Source organism: Miniopterus schreibersii (genome assembly GCF_964146895.1).
Source record: "Miniopterus schreibersii genome assembly, chromosome: 1".
Classification (NCBI taxonomy): Eukaryota; Metazoa; Chordata; class Mammalia; order Chiroptera; family Miniopteridae; genus Miniopterus; species Miniopterus schreibersii.
The window spans coordinates 193,179,842-193,193,986 of record NC_138101.1 but is presented as its reverse complement, the minus strand read 5'-3'; the positions used below and the strand labels follow the sequence as shown (position 1 = coordinate 193,193,986).

The 14,145-nt window shown below is 37.5% G+C and overlaps 1 protein-coding gene across 2 annotated transcripts in view; it reads left to right on the top strand.

Annotated features, from left to right (window-relative positions):
• Positions 1 to 9,549, top strand: part of PPP4R3A (protein phosphatase 4 regulatory subunit 3A) — a 36,578-nt gene extending 27,029 nt beyond the window's left edge. For both annotated transcript variants that reach the window (XM_081119627.1, XM_081119628.1), the window contains exons 11-15: positions 3,346 to 3,515; positions 4,811 to 4,953; positions 5,846 to 6,036; positions 6,710 to 6,936; positions 8,306 to 9,549. In XM_081119627.1, the coding sequence (XP_080975753.1) occupies positions 3,346 to 3,515; positions 4,811 to 4,953; positions 5,846 to 6,036; positions 6,710 to 6,936; positions 8,306 to 8,416 (842 nt within the window). In that variant the 3' untranslated portion in view covers positions 8,417 to 9,549. The remainder of the gene's footprint in view (positions 1 to 3,345; positions 3,516 to 4,810; positions 4,954 to 5,845; positions 6,037 to 6,709; positions 6,937 to 8,305) is intronic.
• The last annotated feature ends 4,596 nt before the right edge of the window (positions 9,550 to 14,145 follow it).

Sequence of the window (14,145 nt, the reverse complement as noted above, 5' to 3'; positions counted from 1 at the left end):
TCTCAAATCAAGGTGAGTCGTAACAATGGCATGACATGAACTGTAGCTCTTTCCTGTTTATTCATTTTGTTTTCTTAGTAGTAGGAAAGATAAAGTTTTTTGCAATCAGTGGCATCTTCGATTTGAAGAAGTATATATATACATGATACTAGAAAAATGAAGATGGCTAAGACCTGGACTCAGCTATCAAGGGGGTCAGTTTGTTAGGAGGAGATGGTTTCTGAAAATGAAAACACATTATAAGCACTGTATTGTGTTGTATTTAGATGTGTAGTGGAAATGATGTATTCTACATGAATAAGGCAGATGAGGAACATTCTGGAAGAGTTCAGTTGGTTTCTCTTAGTCATGGGAGAGCGTGACATTCTTATTTCAACACACAGTTAAGATGTGCATGTGTGGAAAAGTGGTGTGTGAGTGGTTTGGTATAATAGGTAGGGTACACGGTCCATGGGGGAGTGGCAGGAAAGCTCTCTTCAGTTCTTTTTCCCATTTGGCTTGCGGCATTGCAAAACATTTCTCATAATTTAAAGAGAACTATGAAGAGAATCACTACAAGCTAATGAAAGTTTATATTGCAGGAAATTTAAGCATGCCAGGTTTAGCTAGTTGTTTCATTGTTGCTGATATTTCCCAAACCCCGTCACCATTAAGCCTAACTCTTGAATTGTTCTCAGTGTGGCTGTCTTCCCAGGGCTGCGAACACGAAGAGCTTTTGGAAGATGTCGGTCAGTAGCAATGAGCCCTTTAGGACTGACTTTGTAGTATACAGGAGTTGTTATCAAGGATTTCTGAAAGAAATAAATAATTTGAGAAGATTTAAGATATTTTTGGTCTTCTGAGAAAAGGAGTACATTAAAATAAAATATTAGGTATTGTAAGGGAGGGTTTTGTAAGTAAAATTAGATGCATACTTGTAAGGACGAGATAAATGAGTGGTTAAGTGTAAACAGTTTGGGGAATTGGGGGAACTTTTCATTTTTTATATCTGTTGCTGCTTAATTAGTATACTATCATATTTAAAAGACAACTAGTCAAGTCTGCAAGTGAGACCAGCATCACTTTCAAAATTTAGTTTTTATACATTCGATATGTGTGTGCACCCACACCCACACCACTAATATCAGTCTTATTTCTTGGCCTTTATAGGATTCTTGGATCTTACATTGTAGCCTTTTAGCTCATACTTTTATGTTGTCTGTATTTTTGTTAAAAAATATGGAAACCTATAAGAGGAATGAGATAAAAATTTTGTTGGAAATGCTTTTATACAGCTATTGTTAGTTACCCAGGAGGCATGAAGTCTCAAATGTACTACATGAAATCTCATGTTGTATAAGGTAAAGATGGATTACTTGTTTGATTGAAACTAAGCACAAAAGATTCCTAGCATGTTAATAATGAAGGCTAGAGGTGTGAATGGAAGCAGAGTGCACTTTACATTGGAAATCCTATGGTTATACCAATTTGACATATCCCAAAAGCTTTCTCTAAAACCCCTTTGAGCAACTTGACTTCTCAGAATGCACTGGTAATTTTTGAAAGCAACTTCTTATTCAACAGAAAAGAATAGTAGTTGGATATTTTTGATGCAGGTTTCATTTTGGGGAAGGGTTTGAGTGGAAACAATACAGTTCTTGGTAAACATAAATGAGGTCAAATGGAAATGAGCAAAACAAAAAGACCATTAGAACTACCTTCTATCTACATCAACTGTTTCTGAACAGAACTGTTCTTTAGGAGATGGTGGTGCTGTCTGCATACCTTTTGTCTTAGTGAATTCTAGGAAGGGAGCTGCTTTTCATTTACCTAGGAACTGCATGCAGACCACAGGGTTCAGCTAGTGTGTGTTATGGTAGGACACAAGTCTCCACATAGCCTTCAAAGTTTGAGTACCAATTCTTAGTATCTCTTGCCTCAATTACTAAAAGCTTAAAATTTGGCCTGACTAGCGTGAACTCTAAAGTATTGATTTTTATTCTAACAAATGGAATTGCCTCACTAAGTTCATTTATCTAGTAACATTAAAAGAAAAACCAAACTCTTAAAACCATTGTTTTGGGGAAAAAACCCTTTTTCTGGATTTACTTAAAACACAGAAAGATGCCTCTTATTGTTTAAAATGTCTTATTTCACCATGCTTATATACTTGAAAATATTCAGTAGTTTAAAAAATAAAATGCAATTATTATTCTATAAACTATTTTGAAATTCCCTGCCCAGAGTGTCTCTTTAGGAAGAAACACTCTTAAAGTTGGATTGTTAAGGCAGTTTATAATCAACTGTACCTGATTGGGCATTCACTTGTGCACCTCTTTTCTGCCAACTAAAGAAAAATTGAGCTGCTTTACTCCTCTGCCTTCCCACCCAGAAACCGTGTCAGCATGGTTGCCTGGCTACCTGCTCATGAAGGACTTGATTAATAACAAATTGGCAATTTAACGAGCCACTTCCATGATCTCCAAAGAAACCAAAATACAAACACAATATTTAATCTTGCCAACCGAAGACGATGTGACTGCATGAAGTGAGTATGCTTTTTTGAACTGTTTACAATAACTGGGGCATTAACTTACTGATAATTCCATTTAGGTAAAGAGGGCTTTGTTGAAATCTAGCTGTCTGCGTATATTTGGATCTTGACGAATGGTGACTTAACTCCCCATACCTCAAGATGTAAATATACCTTTTAATCTGTAAGTTAAAGCCTAATTAATTGTAAAAAAAGGAAAGCTCTGAAAAAAATTAAAAAGCATACTCGCTGCAATAAGCATAGAGGACCACATTTTAAAAAACAACATCCTCTAAATTTATTCCTAAAACTATGGGAAGGCAAATTTGGGGTCATGCAGATTTTTGTGGTTTATAGCATTTCTACAAGCACATCCACAAATAAACCAATGCAACCCTTGAATTCTATTGAAAATAATAAGTGTCCAAAAATAATGATCAAATTATACCAGTGGATTGCCCTAATAAAACAATGGTTTTTCTATTGTTTTGAAGGTGTATATATAAAAGGTTATGTTTAGAATTCTCATCGTAAGTAGTATGATAGGTTAATTCATTTATTAGCCTTATCTTAGCTCCTATTTCAGCTGTACATTTTGGTCATTAGTAACTTCCCAGAATTTTTCTGGCTAAGACTTGTGTTCTATGATGACATTCACTACTTTTAGAATACATTTTTCTGATAACCCTTTTGTAATCCTTATCTTTAGGTTCGCACTTCTGGAAGCAGTAACATCACTGCACGAAGAATTATATTTATTAAACAGTGTGGGGTTTTTTGTAAGTCTAAAATCTGGAAGTGTATATAATTTGAACAATGCCTCTTCGTTTCAGGTGCTCTTCGTTTTAAGAGAAAGATTATTGGATTAAAAGATGAGTTTTACAACCGCTACATAATGAAAAGTTTTTTGTTTGAACCAGTAGTCAAAGCATTTCTCAACAATGGATCCCGCTACAATCTGATGAACTCTGCCATAATAGAGATGTTTGAATTTATTAGAGTGGTAGGTCCTGTACTTTTTTAGTTAGAGTTTGGTTTTAATTGTTGAGAAACTTGAATATCCATTATTGGTACTTTTTGGCTTATTTGAGATTATCATATTTGAAGAGAATTTTTTAAAAGAAAACCCATGTTAGCAAAAGCTTATGAGAGTTAATTCAAACTAATAAAAATCAAAATAATCTGTCTCAGCAGTTAGCTCTCACTCCTTATAGGCTAGTTTGAAAACTGCTTTAATACTGTCATGGTAATCATTTTAAGAAAGTAAAATTACAGTTGATAACTATTTGGATGTGTTTTTCACTTTCTTGACTTTATCCCATATATTTCTTTTTTCCCTCAACTTTTGTGTTTTTGTTTTTGTTTTTTTTTTAGTGTTTTTAGTGATTTTAGAGAGGAATGGAGAGGGAGAGAAACATCAATGAGAGAAAACATTGATTGGCTGCCTCCTGCATGCCCCCTACTGGGAACCAAACCTGAAGCGTGGTCATGTGCCCTAACTGGGAATTGAACCGGTGACCTTTTGGTGCATTCAGTGACGCTCAGCCAACTGAGCCACACTGGCCAGGGCTCTCCCATGTATTTCTAAAGAGCATTTTCATAACTATTTTTGGTTCTTTAATAATAGGTTAGTAGCTTTCAAATATTCGTATAAGAATTATTTGTAGCGCACTTTTAAAAAAATTTTGGTAAAGTATACATAATATAAAATTCGCCATTTTCTTTCTTTTTTTTTTTTTTAATCCTCACCTGAGGATTTTATTTTTTTCTATTGCTTTACGGAGAGAGTGGAGGGGGGCGGGGGGAGAGAAACATCAATGTGAGAGAGACACATTGATTGGTTGCCTCCCACACTCACCCTGACTGGGGTCCGGGATTGAGCCTTCAACCTTAGGTACATGCCCTTGGCTGGAATCAAACCAGGGACCCTTCAGTCTGAGGGCTGATGCTCTAACCACTGAGCCAAACCAGCTAGGGCCATTTTAACCATTTTTAAGTATATAATTCAGTGGCATTAAGTGCAACCATACCACCATCCACTCCTAGCACTTTAGATCCCACCCCAGACATACTGAGTATGAATCATTTCAGATGATGCTGAGGTACACCAAAAATTGGGGACTACTGAAGTATACCCAGTATGGTATGCCCATTTTCATTGTTTGGTGATCTCTAAGATAATATAATAATTTTATGAAGTTAAACTGTTTTGGGTGGGTTTGTCAGTTCACTACAAGGAAATGATATCTTTCTAAAATAACATTTCATCTCATTTTTTATTATAATTCTTTTATATAGGAAGATATAAAATCATTGACTGCTCATGTCATTGAAAATTACTGGAAAGCACTGGAAGATGTAGATTATGTACAGACATTTAAAGGATTAAAATTGAGATTTGAACAACAAAGAGAAAGGCAAGATAATCCCAAACTTGACAGGTAAAGTACCACAGATTTGAACCTGTTCGTTCAGTGACAAGTTGTATGACAGTGGCTCCTTTTTTGCTTGCGTTTTCCTCTTTGGCTTGGCAGGGGAGGAAGAAACAGCAGATGTTGAGTGGAAGTTGTAGTGTTCTGTATAATGGTCAGTGTAAGTGTTTTCCTGAAGGTGTAGGCGGATATGATCTGTGGGCTCTTCCTCAGGCATATATCAAGCTAGATAATGAAAAAGAAAATAATGCCACTTACGTGGCATTGAGGCTTGATGTGTCCAGACAGATTAGAATATGATCTTACTTGCTTTGAATTACTTTAAGGTTACAAATTATTTTAAGAAATCTTGTGCATTTTCCTGAGTACATGAATTCACATATGGTATATTTTAAAATCCATAAATCATGACTTGTTAATTCCTAATGTTAAGTTTAATAACTGGTCTGTAATATTACAGTTTGATAATAGGATGTTTGATTCCACTAGTTAATACTAGATATGGCAGAGTGTGTTTTTTAATTATATGGTGGATAAAATCTGTTTTTGTCCTTTTTTTTTTTTTAAATATATCTTTATTAATTTTGGGGAGAGGAAGGGAGGGGGAGAGTTGAAACATCAGTGATGAGTCACCATTGATCTGCTGCCTCCTGCATGCCCCTGACTGGGAATCGAGCCCGAAACCCAGGCATGTGCCCTGACTGGGAATCATACTGTGATCTGGATCCTGGGTCGATGCTCAACTGCTGAGCCATGCTTGGCTGGGCTGTTCTTGTCAGTCTTTACTATATAAATCTGTTTTATCCCATTTATCTATTAAGACTTTAATTCAGAACAATACTTGAAGACTAATGAAGTCTTTATGAGCCTGTTTACTCTACCTTGTTCTTTTTACCCATAGTATGCGTTCCATTTTGAGGAACCATAGATACCGAAGAGATGCCAGAACACTCGAAGATGAAGAGGAGATGTGGTTTAACACAGATGAAGACGACATGGAAGATGGAGAAGCTGTAGTGTCTCCATCTGACAAAGCTAAAAATGATGATGATATTATGGATCCAATAAGTAAATTCATGGAAAGGAAGAAATGTATGTTGAAAAGATGGGCCAGGAAAAATGAAGTCTTTGTCACTCTAGGTTTATTCTTATTTCCTGACACACTGATTACTATCTCATTTGTATGTGTGACAAACATAGATTTTAAAGATTTTGTTGATTTTTATAGAGTGTGAATTAATAGCTCTTGTGAAGGTATAAACTAAATTTTCTTTTTTTAAAACAAAAATATGTCTTTATTGATTTCAGGGAGAGGAAGGGAGAGGGAGAGAGAGAAAAACATCAGTGATGAGAGAGTCATTGATCGACTGCCTCCTGCACGCCCCCCACTGGGGATCAAACCCGCAACTCGGTTATGTGCCCTGACCGGGATTTGAACCTCGATCTCCTGGATCCTAGGTCGATGCTGAACCTTTGAGCCACGCTGGTTGGGCAAAACTGAATTTTCTTAATTTGACTTAAGGAGAAAATATTATTTCAGGAGGGGTAGGAACACTGAATATAGTACTGAAGATTTCATACCTTCTCAGTGAAATCCATTGGGTAATGGTGTTTAGTATTTTTGCTAAATAAGCTTTGTTCAGAAATTGATCTTCAGTGTTTCTCCCTAGCAGAGGAGAAACACTGTGTTTTAGTGTCTCCTCATTTGGGGGATTTTTAAAAGATGAGTGTGGTTGACAACTATTGACAACATTCTTATTTTTAGTGAAAGAAAGTGAAGAAAAGGAGGTGCTTCTAAAAACAAATCTTTCCGGCCGGCAGAGCCCAAGTTTCAAGCTTTCCCTCTCTAGTGGGACAAAGACTAACCTCACCAGCCAGTCACCTGCAACAAACCTGCCTGGATCCCCAGGATCACCTGGATCCCCAGGATCTCCTGGCTCTCCTGGATCTGTCCCTAAAAATACGTCTCAGACGGCAGCTATTACTACCAAGGTACGTTTTAACTCCTAGGCCTACATAATTTAAGCTTTCTCAACAACAGTTGTTGTGAGTGAGAATCCCTTTGGTTACTGCCTTTTGGAACTGATTTAACATTTGTGAACTAGAGAATCATTCTCCCACCATCACCTGAACTTACCTAAAATTGAGAATTTTCTGAACGTTTTTGTGACCAATACAGAAGTCTAAATGTATTCTAATTTTGGTTATTTGCATTTTAGGTTCAGATGTCTGTGTCAAAACATTTACAGGAATTTAAAATTTTTAAGTTATTTTTTATCAACTTGCCCAGTTAATAGCAAGATAAAGACTTCGTGGGGGAAAGATAATCTAAATATCTAGACATTCCTGATTTTATTTTGCCAAGCAAGGTTTGTTTGGTTTTTGTTTTTAAAATTTTTTTTTTAAATACATCTTTATTGATTTCAGAGAGAGGAAAGGAGAGGGAGGGAGAGAGAGAGAGACAGAAACATCAACGATGAGAGAGTCATTGATCGAGCCTACAACCCGGGCATGTGCCCTGACCGGGAATCGAACCTGGATCGCCTGGATCCTAGGTCAACACTCAACCGCTGAGCCATGCCCAGCCGGGAACCAAGCAAGGTTTTTAAATAGGAATAAACCATATATAATTAATAACATTTCATATAAAAAAAAGATCAAAATTTTAATGCCAAAAATGTAGGAAAGACAGAATCTCAGAATGAAAATCAATTGTTTTGGTTGCCTTATGGTGCTCTAGATTAGCATAAAGACTGGCATTTGTGATTCATTGAATCCAAGTTAGGAATATAAAGCCTATCCATGTGATCATTCCTCTGATGTGAGCAGGAGACCTCTAAGAGCTAAAAGTGAATGTGAGATGAAGGAATAGGCTCAGGGCAAGAGCAATGTGAATTTTCCCCCAGTTATCTAAGGTGAGCTACAGTGGTTTCTCATGAGCAGGGCTCAGGAAAGTCCAGATGAAATGATGGAGAGGGAACAGGGCTGAATCACTTTCCTAATGTCTGAGTCTCTGCCCTCATTTCTAGTGGCCTGTAGTTTATTTTGATTCTATATAGACTGTTTAATATTGTAATGCATTGCTGATCTTAAAAATGCTAAAAATTTAAATTTAATCATTATTGTTTTTAATGTTCTGAGTGGTTTACTAGAATTATAAACTACTAAAAATTTTATGTTTTACTCTGGAAAATTTAGGGAATCTATAAAAACAATGAGTTTCAGTTATATATAATCTCACCACCCAGAAATAACCACAGTTGTATGTTGAAATGAGGGTGGGCGGGGTCTGTGTTCTTTATCCAGACCTAAAACATGTTGAAAATTAATGGTGTTTTCTTTAATCCTTGTTTCTGAACAGGGAGGCCTCGTGGGTCTGGTCGATTATCCTGATGATGATGAGGATGATGATGAGGATGAAGATAAGGAAGACACGCTACCGTTGTCAAAGAAAGCAAAGTTTGAGTCATAATGGCAACTGCCTACAATCAGTACCTGTTGAAAAAACTGGTTCTCTACCCCTACCCCCTACAAAATCCACAACAAAGCAGTGGTCTCTTGTGAATGACTGACACAGATCAGCGTCGCACGCTTGACCTCTGCTCATCAAGTGCCAATTCAATGGAGCAGGAGGAGGGGATGTTACACATTAGGGGAAAGATGTAAGCCTTGAGCTCTCCAGCTTGGACCACACATTGCCCTTTTCTCAGGGAAGGAAATGGAAACATAAAGCCAACAGGGCAGGGGTTTTGTAAGTGGAACTCTGGATTGACTGGTCAGTTGCTACAATCAGAATATGCTTTCTCGGACCATGTTTGGGACTCAGAAGAATAGGCTTTTCAGCCATAATTCTTCACTAGTTAAGAATGCCAGCAGTTTCTTTGTATAAAGAGACCTGCCTTTAAAATCGTACATTCTGAACATTTTAGTCAAGCTACAACAGGTTTGGAAAACCTTTGGGGGAGGGGCGAATATAAAGTTTCCTCTTTTTTATCTGTTCCCTTTGCCCTTCGAACTGCAGATTTTTTAAAAGTGGGGATTTGTCCCTACTTGATTAAAGATTGAGTGGAATTCTAGATGTGGTCATTTGTGTCATAATTTTTTTTGTTTAATTTTGTTTTTGATTTTTTGCTCCCCTGAGTGTATGCTTAGTTGAGTATATATATTTGGGACCATTAAAACTTTTTTTGATGTAATATAACCTAACGTTGTGCTGGTACCTGTTTTACCTAATGTGTAATTTTTGTTCTACATCACAGTTCTTAATTTGTTTAGAGTTTTATGAAAGATGGTATAGTTTTTATTGACAAAAGCAAAGTAATCTTACAACTATGTGCATACAAAAGCAATACTATTTTGTGACTAAATATTTTATATTAAAATTTACATCAGCAACTGTCTTGAGAATTCAGGGAAGTAGAGTGGAATTTAAAATTTCAACAGTTTTGTTAAACCTAGAACCGTGAAATTAGTATTCCAAAGAGATTCTGAAACTTCATATTGGGAAAATGACGGTACATTAAATCAAAATTGAGGATGGATGATTTAAAAATAACGTATTTGACTTTTGAATAATAAAAGAAAAGTGAAGAGTAAGAGAAATTGTATTAGTTGTATGTTTCTTTTCTTTTTTTTAAAAACTATTCCCTTTGGAATACCAGTTGGAGTTGAAGGTGGTGGTTCCTAAATAAATACCTGGCCAGAGGACCATCAGATAGCACCTGTTAAAACAGTAATAGGTCCTTTTTATTGTCTTAGGTGTGCTAAAATTCTTTTAAGGAGATGAAAATAAACATCTCAATTCCACATACCCTCACTTTAAGTGAAGATTTTTGAACTTACTGAAGAATATATTTACAAATGTGAACAAAAATTCATATCCAGGAAAGGGTAGTGTTTTAAGTATCATATACTTTGAGTATCTATGAAGCACTGTGTGCTTCTAAGCTTTTCTTTTGCTTTAGTCCTCAGTAAATTCTAATTTGTGATACCAAAAACAAGGTTATATTCAATAGTAGGGTAGAAAACCAGAAAGTAGCAACATTAGCTACAATCATGAGAAGAGTTTTGTTGCTAGCTAATTTTTTAATAAAAGCTTGGAGTGTATAATTAACTGTAAGAGTTTAAGTGTATTTCACTACAATATAGGGCTGCTTCTGAGTCACAAGTTCTGGCTATTAATAACAAGTTTATCAACTAACCTTGCAAATAGAGAAGAAACACTTAATATTGTTACCTATGAAGTACCATGTGAAATGTTTGTGCTTTAAACATACAGTTTAAACTCACCTTTCTGACTCTTGGAATACTTCCTTGCCTTCATTCCGAGGGTTCTTGGGTAGAGGGAAGAAGTACCCCTTGCCTTCTCCAGGTATGGTCTACTTTATTTTAAAAAAAGATACTTTTGGCCTTGAACATTTAAGAGATGTCCTTTCATTGATGAACTGTTGTGTTTCCTTAGTGATTATGGTTACCGAAGCAGAAACTTGACCCAAGTTGCTATAATAGGAAAAATGAGGTCTAAAATAGCTTGTCATTTCATTGAGGAGAACTGTTAGCGGTAAATTAGCAGAAAGATTATTAGCTAGAAATACAACACTTGAATTGACACAGCTCCATCTGACTCAGAAGTCCATGCTCTTAAGCGTAGATAATGTCTTGATAATTTATATAAATATGAAGTGAATAGATTATTCTTCATTTTAATGATACTCGTTCTTTTGTTCATTTGTAATGTTTAAAATTTTAAAAAAATTAACTTCTCAAAGTGATTACCAAACAATTTCTGAAAGGACAGATTTGTAATTGCTGCAGGAAACACCTTGACATCCGGACTTGTCCTGAAATGCTACCCTGGCAATTTTTAAATTTTTTTTTTTGACAGAAATCTAACAGTTTTCCCTGCCTGGTTATATTCAGATCCTGCACTTGATCCCCAGGAACTCCCATTTGCATGTCAGTTTTTGTGAATTTGGAAACGGGGAGGCATAGAGCAGGGGGAAAATATTCCTCCTGGTTTTGTTCTTAATTGATTTAAGCAATGATCTCTATTTAGAATAGCCAGTTTAAACTTGAAGATTAAGTGGAAAACTTTTCAGATGGTCTATAATTTCTAGTACTTATAATAAAAAACTTTAAATTTTGGAGGAAAACGGGACCTTCAAAGTTCTTACATACAAGGTCATATTAACTTTGTGCCATAACATATTTCAAGCAAGAGGGTTACAAAAAAGGTTTAAGGGATGGGTTATTACCTACCATTATACTGGGACACGGACAACGTGAGGCAAGGGGGCACTCATCCACATGTTGGGATACCCAATGTGAAGTCAGTTTGATTTTTCTCTCCTTGACCTTACTGCTGCTTGGCTCTTTATAATGAAACTGTTAGCCTCTCTTCAGAGAGAGAAATGTCTTAACTGCTGGAGTCAGATGTCTTGTTCCTCAAAATAGCTCTGGTTGGAGACAACCTTCCTTGACCTTTCGCTTTCCTGGGTAAGTTATTCCATGGACTCATAGTTATTCAACATGATGTTAAATGGGTTTTTGTTTCACCTTTCTGTTCCCACCATTCCAAAAAAACTGCCTCGTGTAGGCCACACCCTACCTGCCAATTCAGTGGACCCTTTTCCGTCTTTATATTACTTGACACTAGCAGCATTTACCACTACCCACCGTCTCCTTGATCTCTTTCTCTTGGCTTCTGTTGTACCATATGCTTTAACATTCAAGACCTTTCTACCTTTTCATAGCTCCCTTCTTTATCCCATAAGTGCTAGGATTCACTAGGGTTCCACCTTGGGTATGCATCTTCGCAAATTCCAGCCAGGCCCCGTTACTTGTATGTCCCTAACCCAATCATGCTGTCCCTAAAAGACCACCTTAACTTGTGTGCCCCTCTCAGTGCTCTTCCTGCCTTGCCTGCTGATGAAGTCATATTCACCTTTCAACATTCAGAAGTGTTCCCTGACACTCCTTCCTTGAAGGACAGTATGTTGTAGCCTTTTTAACCATGTATTCCTAGTGTCTAGCATGACACAGCCCACAGATGGATCTCCACGTTTACTAGATGAATGATCGAAAGACTGAGTAATATGCACACAATATACAGACTGGGAAAGTAGTTTAGCTAGTGCCCTGGCACAGTAAAAAGTTGCTTAAGCTCTGGCCGGGTGTTCCCGGTTGGAGCATCGTCCTATATACCAAAATGTGGGTTTGATTCCAAGTCAGGGCACATACCTAGGTTTTGTGTTGGATCCTGGGGTGGGGCGAGTGTGGGAGGCAACCAGTTGAAGATTCTCACATGGGTGTTTCTCCCTTCTCTATAAAATCAAACGTATCCTCAGGTGAAGATTAAAATTTATCAAAAAAGTGATTATTTTTATTGGATTTCTTGTGATACTGGTTAAGAAAACTCATACAGGTTTCAGGGGCACAGTTCTACAACACATCATCTGTACACTGTTGTGTTCACCACCCCTAGCCGATTCATTCTTGACCATAAAATTCCCTTGTGGATATAAAGGGAGGACTCCAGACTTTTGTCCTGTCCTTTGTTACCTCTGTGCCTTAGGTTAGTAGCACAAAACGAGGGTTTTTTAGGTTCAGAAAATTACCTTATCTTCACTCGATAACAACTGAAGTTCTTATTTAAGCCTTCCTGGTCTGTTCATCACTGGCTCTAGCACCTTCTCTTTGGCCATAGGTCTTCACATGTAAGTATAGACCTTTGCCTTTTATCGCTGGACCTAGCTGTGAGCTATAGATTTCACAGACCACTCATCTATTGGTCTGGTGTTTACAAGTCTCAACACTTAAATGCTACACCATGGATGCACCTTGAAGACATTAGGCTAAATTAAGCCAATCATATAAAGATAAGTACTGCATGATTCCACTTATAGGAGGTGGTACAGTAAAAATTATAAAGACAAAGGGTGGGTTACCAGGGATGGGGGAAGGGGAGAATGGCAGTTATTGTTTAATTGGTATAGAGTTTCCAATTTACAAGATGAAACAGTTAAGGGGATGGATGGTGGTGACTGCAAAACAATGTGAATGTATTTGATACCAAAGAACTGTACACTTAAAGTGGTTACAATGGTTAATTTTATGTATTTTAACAAAATTTTATATGATGAAAGTAATATATGCTCATTATAACAATAATCAAATACAGGGACACAGTAACAAATAGCCATTCCCCTCTCACCCAACTCGTACAAATAATTTGAGCTCCTATCACGTAACAGACGCCATTAGCTTACACTGCTAAGCCAACATTTTCTGAGCGGTGAAAATTACTTTACTGGAATGAAGATCATAATTACAATACTGCTTCTGTTTAGGAAGCAATGTATAAAGGAGAGAAATTTTATACAGAAATGAAAAAGATTAAAAACAAAGGGTTAATCTCAGAGTGAAAGCCAAGGGGCGTACTGGGGTGGGCGGATGGAGGGCCACTGCTTAGTGGTTAGTAGATGATCTGTGTGTTTGTTGCCTGAAGCATATGTCCCAACTCGATGGAGACTTAGGGGAAATATTTATTAAAGCAGTGGTAGAAAAGGGCAGATGAGGAAGATGATTATAAACCCTTTTACATGCATCACCAACCTTAAAATTAGAAAGTCATAGGGAAATGTTCTTATTCTGATTTTAGGGATTGACTTTTAAGAAGTAATTTGCCCCTCTGGCCAGTGTGACTCGGTTGGGCGCCGACCTGTGCACGGGGAGGTCACAGTTCACTTGAGGAAACCCTAACTGCCCATTAGGCTCCTGGTACCACACCTCGCCAGACCAAGATGCGACAAATCTCGGCTGCAATGCCACGTTTCGCCGGCAGATGCCGCAGCCCTAACGCTTGACACAGCCAACTTTCAACCGACTAACCCAACCGGCAGCCATTTAGTGCCTACTGTATACTTGAGCATGATGCTAGGTGCTTCAGGGCAACCCTGCACCGGCTGGCTCGCGTGGTTAACAAGTGAGAACTAGTTAAATCGTATAAAGTGCTTTGAACAATGTATCATAGTGAAGTGGCAAAGGGCAGGAACTCGGGTCGACTGCCGCTGTTTCAGCAGGGCGGTCTGGGCCTAGGGCTTGCCCTCCACCCAGTTGGGGTCCTTGTCCTTTTTCCTGTCGCTTGCCACCAAGCTGCTATGTCCCCCCAAGTTGAAATCCGGCATTTGGCTCATCCCTGAC